The sequence below is a fragment of the Hypanus sabinus genome, chromosome 17, assembly GCF_030144855.1.
Source record: "Hypanus sabinus isolate sHypSab1 chromosome 17, sHypSab1.hap1, whole genome shotgun sequence".
Lineage (NCBI taxonomy): Eukaryota > Metazoa > Chordata > Chondrichthyes > Myliobatiformes > Dasyatidae > Hypanus > Hypanus sabinus.
In genome coordinates, this window is record NC_082722.1 from 18,934,409 (window position 1) to 18,949,366 (window position 14,958).

The 14,958-nt window shown below is 42.5% G+C and overlaps 1 protein-coding gene across 1 annotated transcript in view; it reads right to left on the minus strand.

Moving 5' to 3' along the window:
- Positions 1 to 14,958, minus strand: part of LOC132407120 (adhesion G-protein coupled receptor G1-like) — a 70,446-nt gene that overhangs the window by 26,486 nt on the left and 29,002 nt on the right. Inside the window, exons 2-3 of the mRNA XM_059993415.1 lie at positions 5,456 to 5,497; positions 4,472 to 4,513 (exon numbers count right to left, since the gene is read on the minus strand). Of these exons, the coding sequence (XP_059849398.1) occupies positions 4,472 to 4,513; positions 5,456 to 5,497 (84 nt within the window). The remainder of the gene's footprint in view (positions 1 to 4,471; positions 4,514 to 5,455; positions 5,498 to 14,958) is intronic.

Sequence of the window (14,958 nt, forward strand, 5' to 3'; positions counted from 1 at the left end):
CATTTTGGTAGGTCAAATATGTTGGCAGAATATAGTATTAATGGTAAGACTCTTGGCAGTGTGGAGGATCAGAGGGATCTTGGGGTCCCAGTCCATAGGATGATCAAAACAGTTGCTCAGGTTGTCTCTGTGGTTAAGAAGGCATATGGTGTATTGGCCTTCATCAATCGTGGAATTGAATTTAGGAGCCGAGAGGTAATGGTGCAGCTATATAGGACCCTGGTCAGACCCCATTTGAAGTACTGTGCTCAGTTCTGGTTGCCTCACTACAGGAAGGATGCGGAAGCCATAGAAAGGGTGCAGAGGAGATTTACAAGGATGTTGCTTGGATTGGGGAGCATGCCTTATGAAAACAGGTTGAGTGAACTCAGCCTTTTCTCCTTGGAGCCACAGAGGATGTGTGGTGACCTGATAGAGGTGTATAAGTTGATGAGAGGCATTGATCTTGTGGATAGTCAGAGGCTTTTTCCTAGGGCTGAAATGGCTTCCACAAGGGGGCACAGGTTTAAGGTGCTTGGGAGTAGGTACAGAGATGTCAGGGTTAAGTTTTTTACGCAGAGAGTGGTGAGTGCGTGGAATGGGCTGCTGGCAATGGTGGTGGAGGCGGATACAATAGGGTCTTTTAAGAGACTTTTGGATAGGTATATGGAGCTTAGAAAAACAGAGGGCTATTGGTAACCCTGGTAATTTCTAAGGCAGGGACATGTTCTGCACAACTTTGTGGACTGAAGGGCCTGTATTGTGCTGTAGGTTTTCTATGTTGTCTAAGAGATTATATTACAGTAGAGCTAGGGAATATGTGAGAAGGAGATAGAAACAGGTCTGGCTCCCTCCACACTATCCACAACACTACCAACCTTTGTGTCATCAGCAAATTTACGAAATCATCCCTGCACTTCTTCATTAAGGTGATTTATAAAAATGATGAAGAGAAAGGGTCCCAGAACAGATCCTAATAGCACACCACTGGTCAATGTGCTCGATGAAGAATATGACCCATCTACAACCATTCTTTGCCTTCTGCGTGCAAGCCAATTCTGGATCCACAAAGCAATGTCTCCCCCCCCATGCTTTCTTACTTTCTCAGTAAGCCTTGTATGGGGTAGCTTATCAAATGCCTTTCTGAAATCCATATACCTGTACGCTACATCTACTGCTCTACCTTAATCAATGTGTTTAGGTATATGGACAGGAAAGGAATGGAGGGTTATGGGCTGAGTGCAGGTCAGTGGGACTAGGTGGGAGTAAGCGTTCAGCATGGACTAGAAGGGCTGAGATGGCCTGTTTCCCTGCTGTAATTGTTATATGGTTATATGGTTGTTATATGGTTTAGTCATATCTTCAAAAAATTCAATCAGGCTCATCAAGCATGACCTGCCTTCGACAAAGCCACGCCGACTATTCCTAATCATTTTATGCCTCTCCAACTGTTCATAAATCCTGCTTCTCAGGATCTTCTCCATCAACTTAACCACTGAAGTAAGACTTACCGGTCTATAATTTCCTGGGCTATCTCTTCTCCCTTTCTCGAATAAGGGAACAACATCTGCAACCCTCCAATCCTCCGGAACCTCTCCAGTCCCCATTGATCATGCAAAGATCATAGCCAGAGGCTCAGAAATGCCCTCCCTAACCTCCCACAGTAGCCTGGGTTATATTTTAACTGGTCCCAGTGATTTATCGAACTTGATGCTTTCCAAAGGCTCCAGCACATCCTCTTAATGTTTATATGCTCAAACTTAGCCATCTGCTGTATGTCATCCCTACAATTGCCAAGATCCTTTTCCGTGTTAAATACTGAAGCAAAGTATTCATTAAGTACCTCTGCTACCTCCTCCGGTTCCATACACACTTTTCCACTGTCACATTTGATTGGTCCAATTCTTTCACTTCTCATCCTCTTGTTCTTCACATACTTGTAGAATGTCTTGGGGTTTTCCTTAATCCTGCCCACCAAGGCCTTCTCATGGCCCCTTCTGAGTCTCCTAATTTCATTTTTAAGCTCCTTCCTGGTAGCCTTATAATCTTCTGGATCACCATCATTACCTAGTTTTTTGAACCTTTCATAAGATTTTCTTTTCTTCTTGACTAGATTTTCAACAGCCTTTGTACACCATGGTTCCTGTCCCCTACCATTCTTTCCCTGTCTCATTTGAACGTACCCATACCAAAAGCCATGCAAGTATCCCCTGGAGATTTGCCACATTTCTCCTGTACATTTCCCTGAGAACATCTGCTCCCAATTTATACTTCCAAGTTCCTACCTGATAGCCTCATATTTCCCTTTACTCCAATTAAACGCTTTCCTAACTTGTCTGCTCCTATCCCTCTTCAATGCTCTGGTAAAGGAGATAGAACTGTGATCACTATCTCCAAAATGCTTTCCCACTGAGAGACCTGACACCTGAGCAGGTTCATTTCCCAATACCAGATTAAGTGCAGTCTCTCCTCCTGTCAGCTTACCTATGTGTTGTGTCAGGAAACCTTCCTGAACACACCTAACAAGCTTCACTCCATCTAAATCCCTTGCTCTAGGGAGATGCCAATCAATATTGGGGAAAGCAAAATCTCCCATCATGACAGCCCTGTTATTTTCATTCCGTTCCAGAATATGTCTCCCTATCTGCTCCTCGATGTCCCTGTTACTACTGGGTGGTCTATAAAAAACACCCACCAGAGTTATCGACCCCATCCTGTTTCTAACTTCCACCCATAGACACTCAGTAGACAATCCCTCCATGACTTCCTACTTTTCTACAGGTTGATAGTGAAATCAGCTATTACCTCACTGAAAGTCAGAAGAGTCTCAAAGTGAGCTTCTCCTGCTGTGAATTCTTAATCTTTTCTTTTCTATCTTCTATATCAAGTACCCACCTACACTGAAGTAATCCTGTGTTTCCACTCAAAGATGAATGTGGCATTGTTTATCCTTTATCCACATCCAACATCACAGAGGATCTGTTTCAAACAATGCACCCAACAGGCATAGGCAGGTCTGTCACTGTGTTACACTGGGCACAGTATCTGCTGTATGTCACTCAGGTGCTGAGCTGCTAGTGACAAGTCAATCTTTAAACTGGAGTGCACTACGGACGGACATGGGTTGTTGCTGTATAACAGGTGTATCCCATACTGGTGAGTACAGGTCAGAATCTATACATGAACAAGAGAAAATCTGCAGAAGCTGGAAAACAAAACAACACCCACAAAATGCTGGAGGAGCTCAGCAGGCCAGGCTGCAACTATGGAAACGAGTAAACAGTCGATGTTTCGGGCTGAGACCCTTCATCAGGACCCTGAAGAAGTTTAAATCTTTCTGACTCAGAATCTGTACAACACAGATGTGAAGTATTGTTGAATTTAAGTCTGGTTCCATTTGATAATGTAAGTACACACTGTCACTGTATATAACTGGACACAGTTCTGGGAAGTTCTGGATGAACATCAAATATGTTTTAGGTTTCAGTGAAGGAAACAGGGTGGAAAAACAACTGCAACGTCAATACAAGGGTGATCAAGAGGGACAGCTGAGTGAGGATGGTGTAGGTTTACTAATCCCTTTCTCCCCTCTATCACTGACATTCCCTTTGTTCTCCCAACCACCAGGGAAGCGGGCTGATGAGTGGCAAATGGATTCCATCACAGCTAACTGCGAGCTGATCTATTTTGAAAAGTAAAACCAAGTGTCGGACATTTAGTATCAATGGTAATGATCTGAACTGCCAGACCAAACACCCCAACCTGAATGCAAATCTCACATGGCAGCTGTGGATTAACATGCGGTCAATCACTGGGAATCTAAAGATGATAACAACACTTAGTAAGGTGTAACTCAGTGTTATTGTTTTCACCATGAAATAACATGACTGAGCAGAAATATTAACTCTATTTCTGTCCCTTCACAAATGTTTCCGCTCCTGCCAGCATTTACTGTTTTTATTTCAGATTTGCAGCATCTGCAGCAGTGTGATTACTTGTATCATTCTGGACATTTGGATTGTAAAGTTGAGAATGAGAGAGGTGTAGAGTTTGCTGGGACTGTGACAGCCATCCTTCATCACTGTGAAGTCACTGTGGGAAGAGATTGCTCATGAGATCAGTGGTCGAGGAAAGCACTGAGGACACGGTGCATTGTGGGAAAGATTCGGTCACCTCACACACATGGTCGCAGTTGGCAAGCAGATTGTAGGATCCCACCTGACAACCAGAGCACCACTGGGCTCAAGCTGTGTCTGGGCCATGCATCATAATGCCTGAATGAGGAACTTACTACAAAAATATAAAAGTCTTTTTTACCCACATTGCAATCCACTTACAAACTGTTTGACCCTGATTTACTTCAGGTAAACATGCAGTTTAGTGAAGAGTAAGAACTACAAGGTTTGTGAATTAATTCCCATGAATGTAGTTAAAAAGGAAAAGTTTCAAATAGTTGGAAATCCTTCTTGATGTTAACAATTGAGTATCTGACCTCTGAATCTCATCCTTTCACATTCCTCTTTGATACACTGCCCTGCAGAAACAAAAAGAAAAAGCCACTATTCAAAGTTGTTGCAACACTGAATCCTTTTTCTTCCCTTTGTAAAGCAGGTTTCTTCTTCATTGATTACAGCATCACATTATTACAATTCTACAATATTTTACCATTCACACTATTTACAGTTAAAAGTTTATAGTGAAAGCACTATTATCTCTATTGAGAATTCAGTTGGTACCCTGTGACACCCATGAGTCCGGGAAGGTGCTCAGTGTAGACATGAATGCCACAATTTTCTTTTTCTGGGGCGTGTGGGTATGGACATACCCTTCAAAGGGGGGCAGGCAATCAGCTTGGGAAGAATCCTCGACTACATGCTGCCTGGATCTGTGAATGGCCACTTTGACCAATACATTGTGAATGCCTGGGTCTCTGTATATCATTGCATTGTGGGAGTTCAGTTACTAATACGTTCAATGTACAAATCAGTGACAGTTTATATCTCAGCAAAGCCAGGGAATGTATGAGAAGGAGAGAGGTGCAGAGTTTTCTGGGACTGTGGCAGCCATCCTTCATCACCATGAAGTCACTGTGGGAAGAGATTGCTCATGAGATCAGTGGTAGAGGAAAGCACTGAGGACACGGTGCATTGTGGGAAAGATTCGGTCACCTCACACACATGGTCGCAGTTGGTGAGCAGTTTGTAGGATCCCACCTGTCAACTGGAGCACCACTGGCCTCATGCTATGTCTGGACCATGCACCATAATGTCTGAATTCGGAACTTACTGCACAAATATAGTTGTCATTTTTACCCACATTGTAATCAGTTACACACTACTTCACTCTGATTTACTTCAGGTAAACATTCAGCTTAGAGGACCAGAAAATTTGTGAACTAGTTCCTATGAATTTAGTTAATACGGAAAATTTTCATATAGCTGGAATTTCCAGTTGATTTTAAATTTAAGTACCTGACCTTTGACTCTTATTCTTTCACATTCGTCTTTGTTCTGTTTCCCTACAGAGACAAAAAGAAACAGCCACTGTTCAGAGTTGCTACAGCAGTATGAATCCTCTTTTTTTTCTTTTTTGCAAAGCAAGTTTCTTCATTGATTACAGCATCACATTATTGCAATTCTACAATATTTTACCATTCACACTATTTACAGTTAATAGATTATTATCAAAGCACTGTAACTCTATCCACAATTCAGTCATGCTATGGAGATCAAGAATCAGTTATGGCCCCACTGATTGTCAGGAGGCTGTCAAAGTGAGGAGCAAACTTTTCCTGTACTTAAATTTTTAATCTTTTCCTTTCTATATTGTACATCAAGTATCCACTGACACTGAAGTAATCCTGTGTTTCCACTCAAGGATGAGTGTGTCCTTTATCCTTTATCCACATCCAACATCATAGACGATGAATTTGAAATAAAGTTTTGTCCTTTATCCACATCCAACATCATAGACAATGAATTTGAAATAATGCACCCAATAGACACTTTATTACATGGAGGACAGTCTTGTCTCCCATCGCCACAATTACTTATTTTACTTTATCCCATATCTAACTCTATAGAGGGGATCTTTAAATAAATCACCCAATTGTAGATTGTGGATACTTACTCTGGAAATCCAGTTCCCATCTTCAGCTGTAGTGTACCAAGGTTCATCCTCTCAGGGTATCTCATATTGGGATATCATGAAGCAGGACTTTAAATTGCAAGTTCACAGCCTTTGCAACTATTCAGCTGAACAAAAATGACCATTTTTCATCTTTTTATTTCACCTGAGGTTACCTGAGTATTCAAGGAGCTAGTGGACCCAAATATCAATAAAAATGTAATCAATGACTATCTGACCCTTTATGGGGACCGTAGAGATAAACAAACAAAGTGATCAGTTTTGAAAATCTGAAATTATTCAGTTTCATTGATTATAAAGCACTAATATTTTTTTCCATATCAACCAGTATTTTCATCTCACCATTTATCAGGGATTTTCTTTCCCTTGACAACTTGTAGATTATTGAGATTTGTCATTAGTTTGGTTAAAAATGAAAGGATTTATAGAGCTGGAAGTTTCTAATCATGTTAACATTTAAGTTACTGATCTTTTTGGTTGCCTATTTTGGATCTACACTTGCAACGTATCTCTGTAGAGACAGAAAGAAAGAATTGCTGCAGAAGCTCAGATCTCTTTTAAATTTCACCTCTCACATCCTGTATCTTCCAGTTGTAGACTCTCTTGTCCTCATAAAGAGTCTATGAGCATCTATCTTATCCAAGACCCTCATCATTCTGGAAAGCTCTATAAGGTCACTCTTGATACAATACATAGTAAAGAGAAATAGCCGAACCTATGCAATTTCTCCTTATAGCTGCAATCCTCCATTCCAGGTAACATCCTTGTGAACATCTCTGCACTCTCTCCATTGCTCGTGCATCCGTCCAGTGGTGTGCTGACCAGAAATTTACAGAATACTCCATCAATATTTCTAAAGATGCTGCCATTCACTTTGTATTTCCTTCCAGCATGTGACTTCCAGAAGAGAATTACCGCACACTTGCCTGGATTAAGTTGGATCTGCCATTGAACTGCCCATCTCCACACAAATGCCACATGGCAGTTGTGGATTAACAATCAGTTAATAATAAAAAAAACAAATTTAATTTAATCCAGTTTCCTTTTTCTACACAAGGCATCCACTTCCACCATCTTGACAGTAATTTACATACCACTGTGATGGTATTTGGTATGCTCCATGAAGTTTTGAACTCAAACAAAGATCTTAAGCCCTCTCTGATATGTGCCCTCACTAGAGGGGAGTCTATAGTGTAGCCACCTACTCTTCAAAGACCTCTTCCCTCTTTATTGTCCATGGTGAGTTTAGCTGCCAATACCCACTATACGAGCAGTGGGCTCCCCTCCCTACCAAGGAGAGGATAGATCCAGCTGGTGAAGTAGCTTAAACACAGCTCATTTATTTTTAGTGAGTTTCTGTGAAAGCTATTTATTGTGGGATATTTCTCGTGTTGAGTTGAGAATGTTTTGAAAGTACATTTTTCAAGCTAAGACTGAGGAAGGTTGAATATAAGATGCACAAGTCATTCACTTATTTCTACCAATTGTAAAAGCATGAAAGCAATCAAACATGTAACACAAATGAAAGAATAATGTACCTTACCAGATGGCATTCCAATAATGAAGATAAACAAAATAATGCTTCCTGTTCTCCATCTGCAGGTACGTCCCCTTGGGTTTTCCATTCTGAAAGTATTAAATGGCTAAAGAAATAAAACCAATGAATTACAGCAAATTATATTGCACAGAGGTGTTTCTAACAGTCATAGTTTCATAGTCATAGAAAGCTACAGCACAAAAACAGACCATTCCACTGGCAGCTCATTCCATATTCTTACGACCGTCTGAGTGAAGAAGTTTCCCCTCATGGTCCCTTGAACTTTTCACCATTCACCCTTATCCCATGACATCCAGTTGTAGTCCCAACCAACCTCAGTGGAAAAAGCCTGCTTGTATTTCCCCTATCCATAACCCTAAATTTTGTATACCTCTATCAAATCTCCCCCCAGTCTTCTTAATTCCAAGTAATAAAGTCCTAACCTATTCAATATTTTCTTATAACTCAGATCCTCCAATACTGGCAACATCCTTGAAAGTTTTCTCTGAACCTGTTCAACCTTATTTTAAACTTTCCTTCAGTTAGGTGACCTAAACTGAATAGTTTATACTAAACTGTATAAGCTATTGGCCTCACCAATAGCTTATACAACTTCCACGTAACATCCTGTACTCAATACATTGATTTATTAAGGCCAATGATTCCTTGTTCTACCACATCCTCAGCGCCTTACCATTCACCGTGTACCACCTACCCTGGCTATTCCTACCAAAGTGCAACACCTCGCATTGTCTGCACTAAATTCCATCTGCCAGCTTTCAGCCCATTTTTCCAGCTGGCCCAGATCACACTGCCAACTCTGATGGTCTTGTTTGCTGTCCACTACACCCCCATTTTGGTGTCATCCACAAATTTGTTGGTCCAGTTAACCACACTATCAACCAGATATTGATTTAGATGACTAACAATGAAGTCAGTGCCGATCCCTGTGGCAGATCACTAGTCACAGGACTCCAGTCGGAGAGGCAACCATCTTCTACCACTCACTGGCATCTCACACAAAACCAATGTCCTACCTCATTTTGAATGCCAAGCAAATTTCTTGAAATTTCTTGACCCACCTCCCTTGCGGGACCTTGTCAAGTGCTTTGCTAAAGTTCATGTAGACAATATCCACTGCCTTGCCTTTACCAAATTTCTAGGTACTTTCAGAAAACACTCTATAAGTTTGCTTAGATGCAACCTACCATGCACAAAGCCTTGCTTACTATCCCATATCTATCCAAATACTCATAAATACGGTCCCTTGCAATACCTTCCAGTAACTTTTCTACTACTGATGTCAGGCTCACCAGTAGATCCTTTCTTAAATGGTGAAATATAGCTATCCTCCAATCTTCAGGTACCCCACCACTCACTAAGGATGATTTTAATATCTCTGCTACAGCCCCTGCAATTTCCACATTTGCCTTCCACAAATCCGCACAGGGACCCTACACATATATTCAAGGCCCTGGGGATTTATATACCCTGAGACAACTGATACCTTCTCCTCTGTAATCTGGATAGGGTCCCTGAAGTTTGCCTCCTGAGTAAATTGTTATGAAGTTACCACAGCTCTGAGGGGCCGAAGGAGCGGGAGTAGCCCCCTCCTTCCGGAGAATTGCAAGATTGCTATTAATTCGGGTCTCGGAAGTGAGAGACAATGCAACGGTTCTGGCCATTGTTCTAAGAGACACCTGTGTGTCCCTACTACGTGACAACTGCCATGGACATGGACACCCTCGGGCAATGTGGGGGTGGAGATTGCATCCCCCTACTTTGATGGACAGCTACAACTCTGCAAGTAAAGATAAACGCGGATTGCAGGAGGCAGTACCCTAGCGATGCACCAGAGGAACTTGCTCGCTCAAGGCTCCCGTGAGAGCTGGAAGCCACTCAACGCCACGTGTGCTCCTAACTCCTTTGCCTGGGGAGCGGGTGGCCGATACTACCGAGAAGGACTTCGAACTAACAACGGGGAAACCAACACTCCCCTGATTTTAACGGAGTGGTCATAAAGACACGGGCAGGTTTTCTTTTCGTTTTCACCGATCCCTCTAAAACATGTGAAACCCAACGATTCCTTGAAAGGCTAAAGTCTGCAGACTTCTGAATGACTTTTTATATTTCCAATGGACAAAAAATTTATCCCCTAGACAACAGCCGAGATTACTTCGTAATTATGATTATGACTATACCCGCGCTTTAGATTGAGTATTGGTGATGTGCATTATCTGAATGTTTGCATTATCCTTACTTTTGTGCCCCTTTATAAATAAAAACGTTTGAAAATAGTGACATCAGACTTCAACGGACCTCTCTATCTTTGCTGGTAAGTTCTCCAGTTACGGGATTCGTAACAAAATACAGATGCAAAAAGTCCTTTAAGATCTCCCCCGTCTCATTTGGATTATCATTCTGAACTTCCATAGGACTAATTTTGACCAACGCAATCCTTTTGCGCTTACCTTGTCCATAGAATCCCTTAGGATTCTCCTTCACCTTATCCACTAGGCAACCTTATGCCTTATTTTAACTCTCCTGATTTCTTTCTTAAGTGTTCTCTTGCATTTCCTATTCTTCAAAAGTATCTCATTTATTCTTACCTGCCTACACCAACCAAGAACCTCTTTTTTTAAAAAAATCTTAGCCAGGCCCTCAATATCTCTGGAAACCCAAGGTTCACTAAACCTGTATCTTTACCTTTTATTTGGATAGGCACACATAAGCTTTTTACTCTGAAAATTTCACTTTTGAAGACCTCCAATTTACCAAGTACACCTTTGTCAGAAAACAGCTGGTCCCAATCCACATTTGGCAGACCCTTTCTGATAACACCAAAGTTGTCCTTTCTCCAATTTGGAATCTCAATCCCTGGAGCAGACTTACTTCTTTCATGTTCATTTTGAACTACTGGCATTGCAATCACTGGTTGTAAAGTGTACCCCTACAAAAACTTCTGTCACCTACCCTGTTTCAATCCCTAAGTATCTCACACTCTCCCTTTCTCTCTGGGACTTCTATGTACTGAATAAAGAAACTTTCTTCAACACATTTGACAAATTCTAACCCAACTAGTTCTTTTACAGTATGGGAATTCCAGTCAATAACTGGAAAATTAAAATCACCTACTCTAACAATCTTTCTTGCAACTGTCTGCAACCTCTATAAATTTGTTCCTCTAAATCCCGTGGACTGCTGGGTAGTTAATAATATAGCCCTGTTAATGTGATCGTACATTCTTTATTCCTCAGCTCCACCTATAATGCCTTCTGAGATGAGTTCTCCAGTCTGTGGTAATATTTTCCCTGCTTAGTAATGCCACCCCTCCTCCTTTAATCCCTCCCTATCAGGCACGTCTAAAACAGCAGAGCTCCAGAAGACTGAGCTGCCAGTCCTGCCCCTCCTGCAACCAAGCCCCATTAATGGCTACAACATCATAATTCCATGTGTTGATCTCTGCCTTGAGCTCATCTGCCTTTCCTACATTACTTCTTGCATTGAAATATATGCAGGTCAGGAGATTAGTCACACTATGCTCAATCTTTTGATACCTGACTTTGTTTGCTGTCTTACCAATATCCGTCTCCGCAATCTCTCCATTATCTGTTCTAACGCTCTGTTTCCCATCCCACTGGAACTCTAGTTTACCCCTCCTTGCGCAGCACCAGCAAACCTTCCCACTACAATATTAGTGTCCTTCCAGTTCAGGTGCAAACCAACTCTTCTGTGCAGGTGCAAACATAAGGAAATCTGCAGATGCTGGAAATTCAAGCAACACACACAAAATGCAGGTGGAACACAGCAGGCCAGGCAGCATCTATAGGAAGAAGTACAGTCGACGTTCCGAGCCGGGACCCTTCATCAGGACTAACTTAAAGAAGAGATCGTCAGAGATCTGGAAGTGGGAGGGGAAGACGGAGATCCGAAATGATAGGAGAAGACAGGAGGGGGAGGGATGAAGATAAGAGGTAGAAAGCTGATTGGCAGGTACTACATTTCCTGGAAGGGAGCCCAATGATCCAAATATTTGACACCCTTCCTCATACACTAACTCCTCAGCCACGTCTCATACCATCTATTCTTCCTATTTCTGGCCTGACTAGCACGTGCCATGTGTAACAATTCTGAGATCACAACCTTGGGTAGTTCTGCCATTTAACAGCGCCTCATCACTCTTCTTACCTATGTTGTTGGTACCTACAAGAACTATGACCTCTGGATGCTCTCCCTCCAACTTAAGATATCTTGGACCATGGCAGCTGAGAGACAACATACCATCTTGGAATCTCATTCTCTCCCACAAAACATCCTTTCTTGTCTCCAAACTAACAAATCCCCTGTCACCACAGTACATCTCTTCTCTTCACTTTCCTTCCGAGCCATAGAGCCAGACTCAGTGCCGAAGAGCTGAATGCTGTGACTTCCTTCTGCTAGCTCATCCCCAGAACAGTATCCAGAGTGTATCCTGTTGTTGAGGAGGATGGCCACAGGTGTACTCTGCACTTACTGTTAACCCCTTTCCCCTTCCTGTCACCCAGTTTCCTGTGTCCTACACATTGAGTGTAACTACTTCAATGTATGTCCTCTCTATCACCCGCTCAGCCTCCAGAATGATCCGGAGTTCATCCAGTTCCAGCTCCAACTCCCTAACATGGACAATTAGAATCTGCAGCTGGATGCACTTTGCGCAGGTGTACTGTCAAGGACACTGGAGGTCTCCCTGCCTTCGTACATTGTGCAAGAGGAGCATTCAACTATCCTGCCTGGCTTCTCTACTGTTTTAAATGTGCAGATCTAAAGAATTAAACTCAACAAATAAACTGGGGGAAAATCTACCTCCAGGTTTCTTTTGACTTTCACTCACTTAAGCCTCTCCTTTCCAAAGCCTTGAAGAGCTAAAGCCACAAAAATCCCCACTCTAACACTTCTCACTCACACAAAGGCCGCTCCAGCAATGGCCTCTCTACTTGCTCCGCCTTATTTTAATTTGTTCTTGCCAATCGAGCTCGATTGCTGATCGGCCACTGCTCAAAACACCAAACTGCCGTGAGTCAATGCCTTATGTCCTCAATCGGCAAACCTGAATGACATATTGAATTGTTCTTAAGCTAGATGCAGCTTTGTACAAAATCAGTTGCAGGTTGCAAAATTAACCTTCTGCTGCTAATGAACATTCCTTGGCTTAAATTTGAAACCAGAATATGTTGTATTCATGAAGTCACAGGATTGGGACAGTTTTCAATGGAGGAAGAAGCTAGTAAATGCATTGCCTCTGAAAATGTATGAAGTTCACAACACCATCCTCTGCCTGTTGCTCTGGTGTTAATCCTATCCTACACTGTGGAGTCATTTCTGATAACGTTATGTTAAAGAAACGTCACACATGTATACCAAGCTCTGTTACAGTATACTGTATATTAGCCTGAATCTGTAAGTCAGGGCGAATAGGCCAGAAAGTACTCTGGGTCATAAGTATCAAATTGAATCGACTTTATTTCTTACATCCCTCTCATACATGAGGAGTAAAAATCTTAACGTTACATCTCCATCTAAGTGTGCAACATGCAATCATAGTAATTTAAAATAAATAAAATAGTCAATGTAATATAGAGTACACCCAAGTCAGTGTGGGTTCATCAGTCTGATGGCCTGGTCGAAGAAGCAGTCCTGGAGCCTGTTGGTCCTGGCTTTTATGCTGCAGTACCACTTCTCGAATGGTAGCAGCTGGAATAGATTGTGGTTTGGATGGCTTGGGTCCCCAATGATTGTACACACTTTTTTACACACCTGTCCTTGTAAGTGTCCTGAATCATGGGAAGTTCACAACTACAGATGTGCTGGGCTGTCCACACCACTCTCTGCAGAGTCCAGCGATTAAGGGAGATAGAGTTCCCATCCTATACCAGTGATGCAGCCAGACAAGATGCTCTCAATTGTGCCTCTGTAGAAAGTTCTTAGGATTTGGGGCCACATACAAAACTTCCTCAACCGTCTGAGGTGAAAGAGGTGTTGTTGTGCCTTTTTCACCACACAGCTGGTGTGTATAGACCACATGTGATTGTTGGTGATATGTATGTCAAAGAACTTGAAGCTGTTTACCCTCTCAAACCCAGGTCCACTGATGTCAATAGGGGTTAGCCCCTCTCCATTCTTCCTGTAATCCACAACCAGCTCCTTTGTATTTGTGACATTGAGGAAGGGGTTGTTTTCTTGACACCACTGTGTCAGAGAGATGACTTCTTCCTTGATGGCCACGTTGTTATAGTTTGAGATAAGGCCAATGAATGTAGTGTCATCAGCAAATTTAATTAGCAAATTGGAGCTGTGGGTGGCAATATAGTCAAGGGTATACAGGGAGTAAAGGAGGGGACTCAGTTCCCAGCCATGAGGGTGGGTACTGTATTGAGTTGTAGAGGGCTGGAGGTGAGGAAGCCTACTCTTACAACCTGCTGGCGATCTGACAGGAAGTCCAGGATCCAGCTGCACAAGGCAGGGTCAAGTCTGAGGTCCTTGAGTTTCTTGTCGAGCCTGGATGGAACTATGGTGTTGAATGCTGAACTGTAGACCCAGAACAGCATTCTCACATAAGCATCCAGATGTGTAAGGATGGTATGTAGAGCAGTGGCCATTGTGTCATCTGTTGATTGGTTGTGTTGGTAGGTGAATTGTAGGGGGACAAGTTTGGGTGGTAGCATGCTGCAGATGTTATCCTTGAGCAGCCTCTCAAAACATTTGCTTATTATTGAGGTGAGTGCAGCAGGACACCAGTCATTCAGGCATGTTACCTTGGTCTTTTTTGGTACAGGGACAATAGTGGATAATTTGAAGTAGGAGGGCACTCTACTCTGGGAGAGGAAGGGATTAAAAATGTCAGTAAACAGACTGCCAGTTGTGTTGCACACTTTCTAGGTACTCACCCTGGGATGCTGTCCGGTCCTGCAGTCTTGCAACAATCCACTCATTGGAAACATCTGTGTACCTCAGCCTCAGAGATGACCAGGTTGCAGGTTATAGTGGTGGCTTTCCTCGGAGGCTCAGAGTTAACGACATCAAACCGAGCATAAACGCAATTGAGGTCATCTGGGAGAAAGGCCATAATGTTGGTGGCACCACAACATTTGGTTTTGAAGTTTGCGATGGAATGCAGCCCTTGCCACAAGTCACATGTGCTATTCGTTGTGAATCTTGACTCAATCTTCTCCCTATTTGCTATTGTGCATATCATAGCTGCCTTTCTTGAGCTCTAGTTGATCTTCAGTGACGTAAGCTTGATGTCATGTTGTGAGTGC